The sequence below is a fragment of the Anopheles aquasalis genome, chromosome 2 (assembly GCF_943734665.1).
Source record: "Anopheles aquasalis chromosome 2, idAnoAquaMG_Q_19, whole genome shotgun sequence".
Classification (NCBI taxonomy): domain Eukaryota; kingdom Metazoa; phylum Arthropoda; class Insecta; order Diptera; family Culicidae; genus Anopheles; species Anopheles aquasalis.
The window spans coordinates 20,850,001-20,869,572 of record NC_064877.1 but is presented as its reverse complement, the minus strand read 5'-3'; the positions used below and the strand labels follow the sequence as shown (position 1 = coordinate 20,869,572).

At 49.8% G+C, this 19,572-nt stretch overlaps 2 protein-coding genes across 18 annotated transcripts in view; one reads left to right on the top strand and one right to left on the bottom strand.

Moving 5' to 3' along the window:
• LOC126570088 (casein kinase I) overlaps nt 1–19,572 on the top strand; it is a 66,771-nt gene that overhangs the window by 16,274 nt on the left and 30,925 nt on the right. For all 16 annotated transcript variants that reach the window (XM_050227601.1, XM_050227591.1, XM_050227590.1 and 13 more), the window contains exon 3: nt 12,403–12,602. In XM_050227601.1, the coding sequence (XP_050083558.1) occupies nt 12,403–12,602 (200 nt within the window). The remainder of the gene's footprint in view (nt 1–12,402; nt 12,603–19,572) is intronic.
• Nucleotides 12,636–14,048, bottom strand: LOC126570096 (uncharacterized). 2 transcript variants are annotated; one of them, XM_050227615.1, is made up of 3 exons: nt 13,992–14,048; nt 12,731–13,923; nt 12,636–12,656 (listed from the first exon to the last, which is right to left on the bottom strand). In XM_050227615.1, exons 1-2 carry the CDS (start codon nt 14,034–14,036, stop codon nt 12,751–12,753), a joined length of 1,218 nt encoding a protein of 405 aa, XP_050083572.1. In that variant the 5' UTR covers nt 14,037–14,048; the 3' UTR covers nt 12,636–12,656; nt 12,731–12,750. The 2 variants fall into 2 exon arrangements, with proteins under 2 accessions (XP_050083572.1, XP_050083571.1); XM_050227614.1 differs by lacking the exon at nt 12,636–12,656 and having other exon boundaries at nt 12,706–13,923.

Below are 19,572 nucleotides of genomic sequence, written 5' to 3'. Positions count from 1 at the left end.
GCCCACCACCAAAGCAGTGCCGGAGCTCCACTATGTACCGATGGGAGGGATGATGGAAGAAAAGACAAGAGGAAATGAACGAGAAGAAAGAGGGGCTGTCTAAACGCATCGTAACAAAATTGCAATCAACGGAAAGGAAGGGGGTTGGAAAAGAGAGGAAGAAGGGTGGATTTCACCTGGGAGGTACCCTTCTCTACCTTCGCCACCACTGCAACATCGATCTCACGCCACGCTCTAGCCTCCATAGCCGACTGCATAGATCACGAATTGGAGGGCACCGAGAGCGCACCGTTGTTCCGTTAAGTTCCACTTCCGTCCGCAGCATACCGCCACCCCATTGGCAACCAGCACGCCCCTAGGCGAGTGGCCCATTTCGTGTCGAAGGCTATAGCAAGAGAGGGCGGTGCAGAGCGCATTTTCCACCGACAACTGGCCGGAGCATGGCGCGACAGTGTGTACCTCTGTGTATGTATATGTACTTGTGGGAGGAGGGCAGCAATGCTGGCTCGGAAAAGGGATCGAAAGTTTAGTTCGATCGATTTTTCCATCGGCTTCTGCTTCTTCCTGCTCTTCTGGAATTCCCACAGCACTAGACGACCTCCCACCAGACCCCTCCCATTGGTGGCACACGAGGTCGTGTAGTGGAGGGAGGGTACGGCCCCTTCGATCGCTGTATCATCGACAAACACACTCACACGGGTGGATCCCGGGTAATCAAATTGATGTTCCATTTTCGCCCCGCAACGACGCTCTCACGTACGACGGAAGGGAATCATCCTCGATCAGAAGGAGGAAGGGCCTGGACCGGGAATGCAAAAAGTAAAAGCCCGAGCGATAATTGCTTGAAACCGGATTGAAACAAGATTATGGACGCCATCGACGCTTGGAGCGGATGGTATTTGGATGCAAAATTCCCAAGGAACTCTGGAACCGGGGGGAATATCTTTGTGGAGGGTGTTGAACTGACCTTGAGAAAAGTGCTTAAAATGATGTGCATCTAAAGTTCGCGCCCACACACGCAAACAGTAGCAGTAATCTGGTTTCTAGCCGCAAACTACTACCGGACACATAGAATTTCGTCCAAAAACGAGCCACCCCTTCTTTCGATTGCCCATTAGCCTGATTAGACGGAACAGCCCGAAGCACCGATGCCCGCCCGTGAATGTTTGTGGGTGCATTCGGCTGCACTTCCGGTGCATGTTTTACGGTGGGGACCTTCTGGATGAATGCGATCGATGAAATTGATAAAATATTCTCTTAGGTGTGGTAGAGCCGTCAAGGTGGCGTCATTGGGGATACCGCACCGCATTTGACGCCGATGTCGATGTTGATGTTGTTCGGGGCTGTCATCGTGCTGACCCTGGCTTTGATAGCTGGCGGCGGGATGGCTGACGGGGTTTTCGCGCAGTAGTTTCTGGGTACCATGTCAGGACAACTGAGGCATTTGATTTTAACGTTTGCAGCATGCCTTGTCCATCTTTGTACATGTTAAAATAAAACGAAACAGTGTCGTTCTGATATTTTAAGCATCTGAAAGAACGCGACGTCGAGACGCGATGGATATGAGATAGTTTGTTAATTTTGAGCTAATTCTAGAATTTTTCCAATATTTTCTTTTGATGTTGGACTTGTTTTAATTTTATGCGCAATTTTGCTTCTCGAGTTATTCGAGTGGATACTAACAGCAATTATATAAAAAAAACATCCCAAATATAATGTTCAATTAACTATTGATTATTCATACGTGGTTTCAGTATAACCAATGATAGCATTTTGACCTTTCCATCATGCTAAATCCACCATGATTTAGAACATGTTTATCTCTAAAACACTGATCGATCATTGTTGGCCAATGTTGAAGAATTATGCGTCTCTGTTACTGATAACTATCAATATCTGAGTTGTGTGTGCTCCTAGGCTAAGAACGGTGTAGATTTCTGCCCCCTAATCCTCCTACTATCGATCGATTCCGTTTCACGCAATCGACTTTTCAGAGATTGTATCTTGGCACACGCAGCCCGCACCCACTAATGAGCGATCGAATCTCGGTGTGTTTGGCATTCGGTGTGGTTCCAAATGGTGCTTCCGAATCGATATGATCCCACCGTACAAAAATGCCGTGCCGTGTTGTGCCGTGCTCCATAAACTCTCCGTCTCTCTCTAGAACTCTTTCGTTTTGTTCTGTAAGCAGGTCAGGTCACTCCCCAAACACGCGCGCACACACGCGTACACATTGCGGTTAGCTTAGGCTAAAGGAAGATTAATTATGTGGAGCGCACAACACGAATGACCCGTACCGGGTAGGTAGAGCAGAATTGAGCTGATGTGTGAGAGAGAGAGAGTCTTAATCATCTAGAACAACGCGCCCGCCGTGTCCTCAAGCACAGTAGTTTCGTCGGTGAGTAGCCGTCTTGCTGCCCTGAGTAGCTACTAAAGCTTCCACTGTATGTGATACTGGGATGGCATAACATCCGTTGAAGACGACGGAGGATGATTGACGTCTAGTGAGCCATTCTGTCTCTCTTGCTCGCTCCCCGTATCTCCTCAAGGGGGATGGGAGCATGTTTGCCGCAGAAAGTGCGCTTCTTCAAATTAGTGTCGCTTCGCCTCGTCCTCAACTTAAAGCACACGTCGCTCTCGTGTATGACGCAAACGATGGTTGTTGTTTTTTGCTGTTGCGCTAACTGCCAACTGATAAGCCGCAAGCCGCGTACCGCAAGTCGTCCTCCTCGTGATCAATCGAAAGACGGCTGATTTACGCAAATTCTTTGCCTTGCCGTGTGTGCTGCATTATTCAATTTTCTAGCCGGAATAGCAAGCAAGCACCACCAGTAAGGAGCAACACAAGCTCTCGACTCTAAGTCGGTGCTGGACATGTCTAACGTCAGACGTCCCGCACCGCACCGCACCTGGGCCATCCAGTGTGATTCATTCTGGCATCACGAGGCACTTGTGTTGGCGTGGCGTGGCGCGCCGGCCTCTCTATAATCCCCTCGCGGTGGACCACCAGGAGCAGCGGCCGTAGTAGGCTGATAGCAGAAGTGGAGCCGAACTGACAGTGAAGTCCGTCCGGGGAGGGTCTTATGGGTGCGCCACTGCTGGGCGAGCGAATTGCCCACGAGACTACCACTACTACTGGCCACAGAGGGGGGAAAGGGTGGCCTCGGACACAGAATGAACGCAACCGTTCATCCATCATCGGATGGAAATTAGATTAGAACGATTTGCGGCCCACCGGTATGTGGTGGGGGGGAAGTCGTCCACGAAGGAAGCGCTCGCGCCAATCGCCAATCGAATGCTTTTAGCGGGCCCAGATCACACTCCAAGGAGCGGGCGGGCGGGCTGGTGGTGGTCGGCGGGAGTGTGCGCGCGCGTGCTTGCTCGTCGTCGTCGTCGTCCGCTCGCTCTCGTGTGTTGTCCAGCGATGAAACCGAAATCGCTGAAGCCGCCCCAGCAGCAGCAGCAGCAGCAGCTCCACCACGGACACACAACCAACGACCAAGACGATTGCCACAGGGGCCGGCACCGGCACGATTCGCTCGCTTGCTCTCTCTTTCTCTCTCTATCGAGCACACACCACCCTGCTGTTCTTCTGGACACCCTTCCCAACGGGGTGCCCGGGATTCATTTCCATCATTTGGTTGTTTGAGCGGAGCGGAAGGGGTTCGGCCACACCAACGGGCCGGCGTCGTCGTCACCATCGTGGCAGCAACAATTCGATTTGAAACTCATTGGGTGTGTTGGGTTGGGTTGGGTTGGATTGGATTGTGGCCCCCCATTCGGTGGGTGAGGAGAGCCGTCTAGTGTGTCCGAGAGCGTGTAGTGGACTCGCTGCTGGTCAGTCGATCGTTGACATTTAGCGAACGCGAACGCGCGCGCGCCACGACCTAAACCCCGTGGCTCTGGCTCTCGGTTGTCAAGCAGCGAAGCGAATTCACGCCATTCTCGGCGACGCCTTGGGAGGAGTGCGTTCTTGATCTTGTTGTGCGTTGGTTGGAAAAGTGCGTCTTTAGTGTAGCTAGATGTGATGATCGTGTTGAAATGTGATCATCTTGGGGAGGAGATTGTTGTGCTGTTGCAGCTTGTACGCTGGCATATGTGTGCGTGTCTGTGGTGATGTTCTAGAGATCTCGGATTTGCTTCTGCAAACAGATTGCCGTTCCCCCCGCGCGTGCCATGTTGTGTGCACGAATTCCGATCGTATCCGCGATCAAGCCCTTTGTTGGTGTGCGTTCCGGGAGTTCCTCCGGAAAATTCTGCCCCCGGAAAGTGTGTCAGCCAGGCAGAGGGAATGTGTTTGTGTCCGTGTGCGAGTCTCGCGTTCGGATGATAATTATCCGGTGGAAAATTGGATGACAATCAAACGACGAAAATGAATTTCCCGGAAAAGTGCGCTCGATCTCGCGCGCCACACTCTCTCTCTCGCCATCGCTCTCTGTCGTGTTTTATTAGCGAGGGGTGTGTGTTTTGGGGGTGGTGGTAGTTGGTTGGTGCCACTCCGTAGTGATGCTTTTCAGTGATTGAATTTGAAAATGGGCTCGCCGGTCGGTCGTAGCTTATTAGGTTGATTGGTGCTTTAATTTAATTAAAATTGGAAATCAAAAGAACCACGTCCACCCCCGCGCAGGAAGAGGGAGGAGCAGGAGCAAGAACTCTTACAAGTGCGCCCCATACCCCCCCCCCCCCCCCGCCGCTCTTTGCTGGTGACCATTTTTGCTAGGATTTTTTCGTGTACCGCGTTGATGATGATGGTGTCGATTCGATAGCATATTTCGAGCCTCTCGCATCGGCTACACTCTCGTATCAATCACGGCACCCCAGGTTCCTGATGATAACGATTTCAGTTTGCCATCCGCCCGTCCTGCGGTGGTCGTTCACGGCGGTTATCTGAGTGCTGCCACCGCGGCCATTGTGTTGTTGGACCGTGTAGTGATTTGAGAAAAAGGGAGCGCGAAAGGAAAGGTGTTTGCTGTTGCTGGCCGCGCTGCCACTGCGCGTCCGCCGCCTCACTCACGCCCGTGTGTGCGGCAAAAATCTCATTAAGTGGACGTTGGATGGCGAGATTGAAGTGGTTCGATAAGAAGACATCATCGTGCTCTCCCGATAAGAGGCACGCATGTACTGTGGAGTGCGGGTGTGTGGGGGTTGCAATTCGCCGTTTTGAGTCATTTGATGAGTTGGGGTTTGGATCACGTTTAACGGTGAAAGTGTATTCGTGGCGTTGCGGCGGCAATGCACTGCAAGAAATTGATTTGTTTGATTTTGGTTTTTAATCTAGTCAATCCTTCAAAACATTATTAAACAGAAAATGTGACAGATGCAATGCTTAGAGCAAATGTAACGGCTTTCCAAGAGGCAGAAATCCGTGGCCGTTGAATTGTGTCGTCTCTAATTCTTTCTCTCTCTCGATCCCGCTATCGGGAGGAGGCTTGGCACCAATGTTATGCATACCGTTGAACTTTCGTCCCAAGAAGATCACTCACTGCAGGTATGGTTGGCTGCTTGTGGTTTAATCGTGCACAATTCCACCGCCAATGAATGTTCTGTCAAAGTGCACGGCTGCACATGCTGGGCACCTTTCGCACAAGCTTTGCACAGTATTTGCACCAAACTTTCCTTCTCCACATTTCTCTGTATTACAAACAGACTAATGTTCTGTCGCCTTTTCGAACATTTATAAAATCTGTTTTTCGTGTTATTCAAAAGACACGATAAACAACTTGAATCCTAAAATCCTTGGTCAGGATTGGTCATCAAATTCTTTTCTTTCCTACTGGCAAGAAATTTCTCACAAATGTAAGTGGATTTACAAAGAGACGATCAAACGCGTTAAAAAAAGTATTTACCCAGGTTTTTTGTAATTCACCATTTGCAATTGGTGATCAAAAATGATCTTATGAATTACCTTGATTCAATATTGCTCCAATATATTCGTTGGGCGCAGTTAGGCCACCAAATGCTTTAGTGAATGTCAATCTTTCGCTTACCCATTCACACTTGTGAGGACATTTCATGCACGAGACCATAACAAAATGACAACGAAAGAAGGATGAGGCGCCCTTCTGGAAAACAAACACTTTCGTTGTACAACTTGTTGTGTTGCTTGGCCTAGCCCGGCCCTTGCACTGCTGCAGACCACCCCCTTTGACTTTTGTTTTCCTTTAATTTTTGGTGGCGGCCTCGCGATGCCATTTCGTCGCGGTTTTGGTTCCCTTGGTTTTTTTTCTCGTTTGTCGCCGTGGATGCCTCCGTTTTTTTTTATGTGCTTGTCACGGCCCGGTGACCGTGAAGGAAATGTGAACCACCAAAGAGAGCTTTCACTAACACCACACCACACGGCCGGCCACGCTTTCTTCGATTAGTTCACGATGCACTACCGTGAGGCACCGAACGCGGTTTACCGGTTTCAGTTTGCTGTATTTTCACTCTAAATGTAGTGTGCAGTGTGTAAAACGGGTTTTTTTTTCGTTTATTAAATCCTTTTGCTTTCTGGTGGACACACCACACGGCAACATTAGGTTGCAGCGAGCCGAAAGAGTAAGAGAGCGAAAGTTTCCGCATATTACCGGAGTGTGGAGTTGGGGTGTCGGTCACCACCCGCCGGTAGCATGGAAAATTCCACAAGAATGTAACAAATGGCTGCACCGATGAGCACGTAATAAATCCATAAACTTGGTAATGAAACAAGGCGGCCCACATCTCTCTCGATTCGCGTTGGTTGGTGTAGTACAGTGTTCGCAATCTCGGTTTTGCTCGTTCATTGTTATTAATATTACCTTTGTCTGATGTGGTTTGGATTTCGTAAAAGTCAAATCCAATTTAAAACAGTTTCTAGTCTCGTTTTTAATGCTGCACGCGCTTTCGCCGCTGGCATCATTTGACATGCTGATGGCTCTCTCGGCTGGACGACGCGCGTGCTCGTAATCCAATAAGAAGGTGCTTGTGCTGCAAAACCGACTGTGGACTAAATACAGCTGACGGAGGCACGGACTAAATACACGCCGGCGGACCGATGGCGGACTTAATAAAATCCAAGAAAATAAAATTGAATGTTGAAAGCTGCAAGGATATGGTGGATGGGCGAGTGCGATGGGGGAGAGGTTTCGTTGACGCGTGAATGTTTTTATGCCGTGGTTTGGGAAGGGAAGCCAGAGTAGTAATATACTAGCAGCCGCCAGATGGTGGTGGTGGTGGCCGTGAAACGTCGATGCACATCAACCGAACGCGCGAAAACGATTAGCAGCAATGAAGCAGCAACAACAGTGTACAGTTTGTGTTACAATCGTGCACCAACTGCTGTTGCTCCTGCTGCAGCTTAATCCGCTTATGAGTGTCGGATTGTGTTTAAAATGGCAAAACAAAACCAACCAAGCGAGCTCCTCCTGGCAACTGGCACGCACATTGTTGGTGGAAAACTCGTCCTAATACGATGATAATTGATGTTGGATTCTTCTTTTCAAAGATGAAACATAATTTGAAATCGAATCCTTACTGTCTGGCGCTGTCTGGGGTTATTTCTTGTTTCTTGTGATGTGATGAGATCAGAGGCAACCTCTCAAAGCTTCACAGAATCAGCAGAATCGCTACGATTGCTGCCTTATCATTGATCGCGCTGATAGGCGCGATGACAGGAGTTGAGTGGCTGTTCTTGACGATCCTGGCAGCTTCGGGCGTGGGCTTATCAAGCACGTGTACGCACACATACGCACACACTCGACACTCACGTCTCCTCGCTTGTGATGTCGCATTGGGCCATCTCGCACGTGGAAGGATCCATCAAACCCAACACACAACGCGTTCTGTGGCCTTCCCGCTTCGTCGAAAAAGTCCCGTTCCGGTTCGACCGCCTGTCCGTGTTACCTTCGTCAACGTGGCGTGAGTCCCGTGTCAAAGACACTCACGTCAGCTTTCGCGTTCTCAGCCTCCACCGTCCTCGGCGGCGGTTTGTATCACGTGGTCGGGACACCACGTGCTGCTGCGGGGCCACCGCGATCCGCAACCTAAACGGATTTTGATTGGTGACAGGGACAGAGGGACAGAAGGAGAGAGAGAGAGAGACAATGAGGATTGGTTCGTGGTGTAGGCAGGTGTATCATGAAGGAGCATAGAAGGACACTTTTGTGCATCCTGGCATTAGTTCTCTGCAGCCAGTCTCCGTGGCTGAAGGTGTCCGTCTTGCTCTTGTGCTGGTGCTCGTCAGTGTAGTCCCCTTTTTTGGAGTGAAAAAGAGAGTGTAATTAGAAAATTCCAATGCCATTGTGTGGTGCGTGAGTGTTCTCGACTTCTTGAGGGATTTGTGTTGTGTCTCCACTGCTGGATCCTTCATTCTGTTCTGCACTTCAAATGGCGACGAAGGAACGTTTGGTGAAACGGTTACTTCCAGTGTCTTTTCTCTATCGCGTTTAGCGTTTAGCAGTGTTGTGCGTTGTTTCGTTTACGTTCTTGCGTTTGTGGTTGACAGACTTGTTCGTTCGAATTTTGCACGCTAAGTTCCCCTTTTACAGCGTTTCTTTGCATGACATCTTTCGGTAGTGAATTAGGACGACCATTTGCTTCGAATGCAGTTTTCGTCACATTAAAGTGATGAGTGGCTGCTCGCTCTGTGTGCACTCTCTGCTTATCGCACCGAACCGATCATCACTCTTTTCAGCGCCCCGCGCTGCTGGCACTTTTTTGCAAAAAGAAGAAGAAAAGAAACAAACAAACGTGCCCATGCTCGGCGCACGAAAACAATTCCATGTAACGCAATCCTGGCGATGCGTGTGAATGCCCGTTATCTCTCTGTGCGACCATAAAGTGCGCGGCGTGGCGCTGCGTTGGCCGTCTTAAGACCGAGATTTCTTAACGACCTCGCGCTGCTGAAACTGAAAGCTCGCGAAACAAACAAACCAGCCCGCGAATGCGGTCTCGGCTCTGGCCGCCAACCTAGATTTTCCTTTCGGGCTGCCTCCCCCCGGTAGTAGCATCTCTCTCTCTCTCGTGCATGACTGGCTGGTTGGCTGACTGGCGATGAGTCGCGCACCCACGATTTTCCTTATTTTTTGTTTTCGGATTTTCCTTGCTGTCTGCGGTGGTGCTGTATGCGCTAGCAGAGCCACTCTATAGAGTTGGGGGCTATTGGGTCACCGGTCGCCGAAACAATTGCAAGTGGTTTTTGTTTTTTTTTTTGCGTAGAGCTCATACATGGCGCCCAATGCACCAGGTTGCACTGTTGCATTGTTTCATCAAGTGCACGCACGGCAGTCGTTGGTGAGTTTGCCGCGTTCGTTACTTTTACTTGGAGAGCTCAACGAAAGAGCATGGACGCATCAGATTAAACTGCCCCAGGAGTACGATTGGTGCCGATTCTTGGATTAAGTGACTTTTTTTTTTGCTTTCCTGTTGTTCCTGTGTTTGTCTGCATGCGGCGCAACTTTCGCCTTCGTTTATCACGCCACAGAGCGAACGTCTCATGCTCTCTCCTCACCATTTGCCTCCTAATCCCCGTTCATCACCTACAGCGCATCATGCACGACACAACGATAAAGCTCATTTGTGGCAGCCGGAAAGTTGTGTTTTATGTTCGAGACCTAGTGTAGAAGACCTCTAGAGTGTTAGTGTGTAGTGGCATTGGTGGTGCGCCATCGTTGCAAACCATGGATTCGCTGCCTTAGCGTTTTACCTTCCGGGGGGTTTTTTTTTTGGTGAAACCGTTTTACCGTAAAGTTTCCCGTTTGTGCATGGACCGCGCCCCTTAGCTTCTATCTTCACCGCCATCAGCATCACGAAGCTTTAACACAATTCACGCTGTGCACCACCAGCACCTTTCATCATCCTCTGTGAAGCAAAGTTGCGGAAGGGAGGGCGGTCACGTAGTGAGCACACTCGCCGTTCCTCGTGGCGACAGAATGCGGCTTTACATTTGGTAATTTGGTAACGTAGTTTAAGCTTAGTTCATTAAGAAAAACCACCTTCAACAGCATTTCTGATTGGTGCGAGAGTTTGGAAGAAGCTGTACACAAGCAGCACCTCTCCGCAGCTTCTCGTTCGCGTGTTTTGCTTAATCCTAGTAAATGATTTTCTGTTTTCAGCCAACCGACGTGCGTCAGCATTCCACAGTACCGTGGCAATTCCCGGTGCCCAAGCCAGAGTCCCTTGAGAATGATGATTGGAAAATTAAGTCCCATTCGTGGCCCTTGTTGACTTAAAAGTTCTTACGATCTTAAGCTCTCTTTCTCACGACTTTCAAGTGGAGGAGTCAGAGTCATTTGAGTTAGTCAGTCCAGAGTTAGCATTGCTAAACGGCAAAGTGGTCATTAAAAGTGGCTTGGGGGGGAAGAACCCTTTGGCCGATTAGGAAAATCAATTTCCTCCTGAAAAACCATGAACCACCATTATTTACCACACAAAACACAACCACATTAACCACGGGTTAATGGTGTGTAGAGGTGGGTGGAGAGGTCGCGATCCAGGGCGACCCAACTCCCGAGATATTCCCCCCCTTAAATCGAGGGGAAGGGTTTGGTTAATTGATTTCCCTTACAAAACCGCCCATCCCGCGAGCCCTTTTGCTCTTTTCTTTGATTCACGTTTGACTGCTCCAGAATAATTTCCTTCGATTGGTCCTCACGAGACCAGCACTCGGTCTCCGGTGTCGATAGCCTACGTTCGTCCTTCGTCTCAAAAAAAAAAAAAAGAAAGAAAAAAGACTCGTGACAAGTTCGTCGCCCCGGCCATCGCGTGTGGTACAAATTGATTTGTTTTTTTTTTTCGCCCCCTTCACGCTGGCCACTTTGCTGGACATTCTTTGCGCCGCCCGTCTGATCAGGAAAATCGGAAAAGCTTTTCCCCACGCGCTCCCCCTTCAATAATTTCTTATTGGTGTTTGGGCGCGCCAGGAACGTTTGGGGTGCTCCAATTCGGTTCCCAAGTTTTTTTCCCCTGCCCCCCACCGTTCGCTCCGTTCGCGTGAACCTCAAAGTCCTTGGAGGCACTTTTGCTGCTCCAGCTGGGCATGACCTCGATAAAGTCCTTTTTTTCTTTCCGTTTTTTTTTTGTTGCTGCTGCTCGATATGCAGTGTCTGTTGTCTGTGTGGCATGACCACCCCACCCGGGGAGTGGTGGTATGTGTGTCGCTTCCGGTGACGCACTTCCTCAGCCTTCGGGTCAAATGGGAAATTTAGGACTTTCCCAATTAAGGTTTTCCATTTCCCTAGACCCTCGTTGGGTGGTCGGTTGGTTGGTGGTGAGCAATGGTGTTATGACCTCATCCCGGGAGGGGGCTTAACCTCAAAAACACCGTCAATGGCGTCGTCCCTTTTCGGCTGTCATGCTCCTGCTGGCCCTGGCTGTGTGTTCGTCCTTCGTCCTTTTCGCCTGAGGTTTGCCGGATCCATCTCCACATGTTTTTTTTTCAAGTTAATTTGTTCGGTAAACCACCAACAAGCTCGCACTAGAGTCGTGTGCGTCCCGTGAGAAGGGACGACACAGTGTGATATGTCCCTGGAAAATGCTTCCTAGGGTCGTCGGTGACCTTAATCGACGCACGCCGGCAGATCCTCGTCGTCTCGTCTGTCTACCTTTGATGGTACCCTCGTCTGATTAGATCTTTATATTTTTATCATCACAAAACACTAGGCCAACCACACCGAGTCAGTTAGTCAGCAAACCAACACACACTCCAGTGGTCCAAAGCTGCTTCTCCGTCGATTTCATCGACAGTTTCGGTTCATAGGAAGGCGATGTTACAAAAGCTTCGCTTATCGGCGATCGTGATTGAGCGTGTGTTGCTTATCTCTTGTACCTTCGTCATATCATGTCATGCCCTGGAAAATGAAGCTTTCTCTCGCTATCGATTCGACCTTCACACTGGACTGGACCTCTTCTCCCGTTTGTTGTTCAAACCACAAATGACCGACCTCCAAGTGGTGGAAGGCGACTGAACTACTGCGTGACAATAATTAACCCACGGCTTTAATCGTCGATCGTAAGCTGCGTGGTTTCCATTCACGGGCAGAACTATTTTTCATAAATCTTTCAAGAGAGAGCGCGCGACAAGTCACGAAAGGTGGACCACCGATTCTGACGTGTTGGATCAACATTTATCTGCGCTCTTGATCCTGCAAACGCTTAAAACCGAGAGTTTGTGTGCTGCCCGTTTGCCTCCGGGCACACGCTGTAGCAGAACACTTTTCGCTTATCCGATTAAAATCAGGAAGAAGAAAGAAAACTTTCCAGCGAAAAGCGACGCCTATCACCTCTTCATCATCATCGTCGTCGTCGTCGTCGTCGTCGGCGGAGCTGTTCTGTACTCTTTTTTTTTCTCCTGCGTTTGAAAACCAGGAAAACTAATTTCATAACAAATTGTCTTATGCGCACCTTATCTCACTTGTTCTCTCTTTTTTTCTTTTCTTCTCTTTTCAGCGGAGTTCCCGGTGCTGCAGCGTCCGGCACGGCTGGTGGGGGCGGCGGAGGAGGAGGTGGGGGTGGTGGGGCACGAGGCGGCAGCAGCATGTACTCCGCCCGCCACTCGGTCAGTTCCTCCTCCGGGGTCCTGATGGTGGGCCCCAACTTCCGCGTCGGCAAGAAGATCGGCTGTGGCAACTTTGGCGAACTCAGGCTCGGTAAGTTTCGATTCTCGCTCGCGGCGCTCTTTCTCCCCTTCTACACTACACCCGCTATACGATAAGAAAACGCGCAAAAAAAAAACCTGAGTGGATAAGCTGTGCCAATGTTGTTCCGAATTTATTACCTGCGGCGGGGGTGAACTTTCTACGGCTGGACTGCCGCTACCTGACAGAATGCAATCTTGGAGCTAACCTGAACCGTCACTAGACCGATCTCGAGCCCCATCTCGCCGGCACAGAGCGCCACGTCCGACTGGAGGCTGGACAGGGCGGCATACAGTTTTCCTCCCTCGATGGTCAGACTGACGGGCAGGAAGAGGAGCGACTGGGGAAAGTTACCCATCGTCCGGACGTAGCACTGACGGCGGAGAGCGCTCCGAGTGCCGGCACCTCCACCGGATGCATCTGCCGCGTTAAAGTTGGCCCCATTGCAGGTGGTTAGATTCCTGAGAAAATCCGAAGCACCACGATCGGCAGCCAGAATATCGCCGGCAATTCGACCACCGATGTCGGACAGTTGGCGCCACTTCCTGTTCACACAGTCCGTCCCCTTTCCAACGACACGCCGACCAATGGTGGTGGGTGTGAGATCGGGACCGACGCACTGCTGGACGCGAGCACTCGAAATGTTGAAGCTGGCGATGACCTGCTCGAAACCATGGGCTCCCTGGTCGACGAGGGATTCTATGCCGGTCTCGATCACCGATCGAGCGTGTTCGAGCGTCTCGTTAAGGCCCTTCAGTCCCGCTTCCGTGAACAGCCCATGGAAGGTGTTGGTGTACGTGTCCGAAAGAGTCTGTACCAAGCTGTCCATTGCGTCCAGGGGTTGGGTTTGGAACTGAGTCACCAGCGTTTCGAAGGCCTGCGTATAGTTGGCTGGTATCGTTGGGAGGAAGTTGGAGATGCTGGGTGGTACTGTTTGGCCGCTGCTGCTGCTGCTGCCGGCTGCAATGTTGAGCGAAACGTTGGAAAGATTGTTGGGCAGAGTGAACACCTGGTTGCCGATGGCAATGTAGGAACCATTCACGGGATTGTTGGTTGCCAGCCCCGCCAGCACTGGATTGGACTCGATGTTCCAGATATCACGACGACGCCGACGGTTCACATTGATCCCGAGACCGTTCACGCGCGTTCCGTAGTCCGTTAGGGCGGTATCCGTGTTGACCCGATTGCCAAGCGCAAGCGTGACGTTCGATTGTTGGGTTGGCGTTGTCGTTGCAGCAGTGGCCGACGGTTGGTTTACAATGGCGGTTGGTTGTCGTTGAATCCCGGGTGGTGGAAAGAAGAAGGCGTTCACATCCAAAGGTGTGGTGCCGATCTGTTATACGAACGTTTGGAATGAATGAGAGCCTTGTTTGATCTTTTAAGTCTGGTTCTATCACTTACCACAGCGATCAGCAGTCCTAAAGCGACAGTTTGCGATCTGTTCATTCTGAGAGTTTCCTTCGTAGAACTTGGGTTTCTTCGCAGGTTAACCTCTTTTATATGTAGGTTCTCCCCGTGGCGCGCAGCACAGTTGTTCAAATGTTCAGATGTTGGTATACAGTAACCTTGTGCAATGGTTGGGATCGAAGGCTCTTTAGCTTTTATTTGCTGTTTTGATAATTGATTGTCAATGCCACCAAAACAGACACTCTGAATGGGTAGATGATGAGTGATGAAAGCACGGTTTTGTGTTTCATTGTAGTGGGACACATCATCTTATGATAACCTATGCGTTGCCTTCCTATTACTTTCGATGTCATTCAGATCTTGCGGAGCATTCACCATTTCTTGGCACCCAGAGATGATGGTTGAGATTCGCACTAGACTTTCTTTGGATAGCTCTACCAGGTCGGCGGCACATTGAAGAATTTGCGCCTTCCCGGTACCAAACGTCTCACTGGCACCTGCTGTCAGCTGATCGGTGGTGTGCGACAATAGCAGCGTCTGCTGATGTACACGATGTAGGATCTAGAGGGGAGAAAGATGTTACAAACGAATGATCTACGAATCAGCAAAGCACATCCACTCACCTGCGAAATGCATGCCAATTGGAATCCATTGGTGCTCCACAGATCACTGACATCCGCTTCGGGCGCGTGGTTTTCTTTACAGTTCTCGATATCACCCCGTACCTCCTCCGAGTCCCACTGCACAAGATGTTCGCTAATATTCTGGACCGCTTGAAGCTGTGCTTCTCGCACAATGTCCAACCGATCCCTCACACAATCGTTACCGCCTTCAAAGACATCCCGGGCCAAAGTGTCTAGTCCCTGATTGCGGACGCAGCGCATCACCATCGTCTCCAACGGCAGCAAGTTTCGGTTCAGCTCAATACCGAACGCTATCCGGATTCGGTCCAGCATCGCCTCTACGTCGTGTGCGTATCCGGCGATATCCTCGAAGCGCTCCGTCAGTTGATCCAACCGACCTAGAGCACTTTCGTTGGCTGCCGTGTAATAGGCATCCAGCACTCCCTCGATCCAGGTATCGGGTGAGATGGTGGCCGGGATGGCTCTGCCGCTGTCGCTTTCCTCAATGTTGTCACCCAGATTGTTCGGAAACAAATTGGAGTTAAAGGTTCGATTGGAACTGCTTCCTCCTGCTCCGCCGGGCGGTAGTGTTCGAGCATAATTGACTTCCACGTTGGTGATGTTAGTGCCACCATCCATGCCGACCGTGTCAGTGTTCTCCCGGTTGCCAACATCAATTTGCAGACCATTAGCCGATTGATCGACCGCTACCTGTGTGGCGGCGGCTGTCGTCTGCGTTGTCGCGGTTAATGCCGTTCGTTCGGTTGATGCCGTCCAGAGAAACCACCAACCAAAGGCGTCCGCACGACCGGAGTGCTAATAAGAATCAGAAACGATTGTGGTTCCCATTGTCTGCGTGTAGTCAACGAGCGCGTGAAGTGCTTACCTGAACGAACAGCAATGAAGCGATAAGAAAGCACAATCCCGTCTTAATTCTCATACTTGACGATGCTACTGGTCCACTTGGCGGGTTTCCGGTGAAAGCTTTACGTCGATAGCTGTTCTAGATTGATGGTTAGGTCGATGCTGTCTGATGGTTTATATAGTGTAACAGAGTAGATAGGCATCCTTGATGGCAACTTGCGGTCGGTCTTTAAAGGCAGCATCATGTTGGAAGCTTGTGACCATCGTCACTGCTTGCACAAGTGCAGCATACTCTTCTCTTGCAGGCGCGTAATTTAAATATTCATTCTCCCTTTACATTACTGGCAATAGATCGCACTCTACCAACACCAAACAGTGTCAGCAGGGTTGAAGGTCAAGCTACGGTGCACCGGAATGCTTCGAAAAGCAAAAAGTAAAAGAAATTTCTGCATATGTTGCAGGATTGGCTGGAACAAACAGTCCCGCTAGCACACACAACCAAACACTATCTATACGTGCGTTGTGGCTGCCCGTCGTCACCTCCGGTTGGGTTAAAACACCAATATCGTGCCCTCGAAAAAGGAGATGCTCGTACACTACTCCTCCACACTGTGCACATTGCTAAACCGGACGGATGGCAGACAGCAAATGGAGCAGAATGCATAATTAGATAGCTCGAAGCACGACGACGGATGGCTGGCTGCACAGCAAAGGGGTTTTTGATGTATGCAAAACTCGACTCGGGTCTTCTCGGGTGTATGTGCGCGCCCGGTAAGTTGTCTCTGCTCTTGACATGTTTTCCGCTAACGCTCGCTCCGCTGCTGTGGGATCCGCAGTTTTTTTTGCGAACGTGCAGTTCGCCGGATCGCAAATATGGTTGGCACATTCGAACAAGCAAAAACCGTTGATGGTCACTTTGCATTCATTACCTCATGGCCTGCGTGTGTTTTCATGGTAATATGGCGGTTGAATCGCAAGGGCTATCATCATCCTTTTCCCTTTTTTTTCAAAATGATATTTGCTACTTTAGAGCGAGTAATTTGAATTTAATGTAACCTATCGTAGACTAATCTCATGAGCAGTGCGTGCGCATCAATAGCATCCTAGATCCACATCAGCTTGATAAATGAATGGAAAGGATACTAAACCTATCATTCAGCGCCTTTAAAAGCTTTCCCTAGACCCTTGGATCCTTAGAATGGCGAAGAGCATGTAAAATATCCTTGGAAATGGCATTCAACTTTTCATAAAACTTCCGATTAAATATGCTTTCGCTTCCAGAGTTGCGTGGTGGCTTCCATCGTAGCGAACCGCGCCGTTACGTAAAATTGTAATGGTAGATAGGAATGAAACCACTGGCATCCGGCCGTGGGTGTAGGCAGACCGTTGGTTGTATGATTGTTTGATAAGGGATCACGAACTCGTATGATGAGGTTTTCCTACTTCCGGCGGAGGTACGCCTCTCCGCATGGTGTGCCTTTCGGCCCGCGGCTCGTGCAGAAGAGACCATTGGTCTGTGACCTGACGTGATGAGGGTCAATAAAAGCTGACGCTATAAAGTGCCGGAGCGTTTCGTGGTGTGGCGTTTAGCATCGATTGGGCACAGCTTGATCGTAGAGCGAAACAGAGAAGCAGGCAGGCCCTCGATGCTTACAGAGGCGACACGATTTTGAAGCATGGTGAGGATATTCAGGTTGGAAATGTATCTCGCTCCAAGAGGATGCGATGGAAATCGAGAATAAAAAATGGAATCTCGGCTTTCGGGTGAATTGTTTCCCACGGTTGTAATTCCCCAAGTTGCGAGCTACTATTTCAGGTCACTTCTCGAACCACTGCTCCGTGCAAATAGAATTAAAAACTCATATCCTAATGCTATAAACTTGCTACGATGCAGCAGAGCTAGCGCCAGGGTAGCAGCAATTCAGTAATTCCGTTTGTGCTTTCCTTTTGTGCTGCATAAGCCTGGTAGTTTATGCTGCGCAGATGCACTGTGAGTGGAAGAGAATTTCATTTGCCAACGACAAAAAACAGTTTCCTATCCACCTTCCTCGCAGTAATGCTGGTGATGCACGGAGCTATAGAGGGAGAGAAAAGAAGAGAGAGAGAGAGAGAGAGAGAGAGAGAGAGAGAGAGAGAGAGAGAGAGAGAGAGAGAGAGAGAGAGAAACAGAGGACTAGTAGACCAATGGTGGTGTGGTTGAGAAGTAATAAAAATAGAATACAATGTTCACCATTTCACCAACGACCCACAACGTTCCGTTGAGTGGACAACTGGTCTCAGTTGGGCATATCTACAGATACCGCTGGACATCGCGCCGGTCGTGGTATTCCCACTGCAATCAAATAGAAATGTTATTCACAATCGGTGGCCCACTAGTAACGGCGGCTGCTGGTTCTCTGTAGGAGCGCCACCAGGTCTTCTTTAGGTCTCGGTTACGTTGTTGTCTTACTAGTTTCGAATGCATTTCTCCTTAAAAAGGAACGGATAAGAACATGGTTCGGTCAAACTGATAGAGCCGTCCGAATGCTGACCTTTACCAACACCACCTCCGGTGCTCCGGTTGTCGAGTGTCGCAGTGTCAGAAAGCCCCTGATAAAAGTGACCAGAAGCGGACCGAAGCACTCAGTGCCGGTACTTCTGAAATGGTAAATCAAACGCTTAGCCCTGCCGAGAGAGGCCCACTTCTCGCTCGTAGGGCTTTTGGATCGTCCTGCGCTGGTCAACTGGGTTTTTTTGTGTGTTTCCTTTCCAGAAATCATGGCTAGCACGAAGCACGATTCAACGGAGAAAAGCTAATGAATTAACGGTCGAAATTGTGTATGCGGCCATGTGGGTGACCGTAGGTGACACAAGGTCAGTGGGATATTTACTTGCCATTCGGAGGAGTTTCGTTTGTAGCAAGGAATACTCGACGACTGGAAAGTCGTTTTTACACCTGGTCATGGTACTAGTTCTACAATGTTGTACATCGTGGGGTGGAAGTCCATTTGCAATTTGTTGGCCGCTTAGTACACGTTCTTGATTTCTGTTGCAAAGTACCTTTCTTCAAGGAACGCGCTCCCATACACAATCTCGAGCTCCGGCTACCGTTCACACACAGCCACAGAAAGCTTTCCACGTTGACTTGGCCGATGATTTGCATTTATAATCGATGGAAATGGGTTGCCTTCGCTCGGAATTTATTGGTCTCTGGCTTTTCCGTTTTGGGAATCCGCCCTCGCAGGATCCAGGAAGTGTGTTGTGGTGGGAGCTGGGGGAGGGCGGCTCTAGTAACTTGAGTTGCTCTGATGTAGAGGTTTATTCATGCCGGTGGCGCATGGTCCGATTCCTTCGGAGGTAGGAGAAACTCCTTGTTGGTATCGTTAGTCCACCATAAAATAAGCTTCCCTCCTCTTTTTCTCACCTTCTCCAACGTCGGGGGAGGTTGTTTCTGGGGGCTACATGAGGGGCAAGCCTTAGCTGAACCGATTTTCCACCGTACGCGATCTGTCAAGGTGAGTTTGAAGGTTAAAACCGCGAGATGGGTGTAACCTACTTGTTATGGCGTTTTTGTGGTATTTTTTGTGGGCTCTGTTACTCTTAAACCACCATCAGCCTTCCTTGGCCACGCAGCGGTGGCCTTTCCCAGAGCAGGGAGAACCAAAATGAACTGCGCGGCGCGTGCGATATATTTTCCCTTTCGCACGTTGTAGGTAACGAATCGTGACCAATGTTTGTTGTTTGCCCCCATTTAAATGATTACTCATCAGCGGCCGGCTTATCGTCTCGGATTGGTTGGCAAACATTCTACGACAAACATAAATCAGGCCTATCGCCGAAGCAATTTAACAACTTGTGCTTCTTGTGCTGCTGTGGCGTTGACGGAAACATTATGAGCAATGAGCATGAAGTTTCAATAATAATTTTAAATGCGTTGTGAACATGCTCACCATAACCCGATAACTAGCGCAAACAAAACTGTGCGTTGGTCTACCATCAGTTCAATATTACCTTTCAAGCAATGGCATAGAGGAGAAGGCAGAATAGTGACCGGAAAGGGTATTGCTGTGATGCTGCCATACGGTCGGTGAGAAACTTAAGACCCCGTT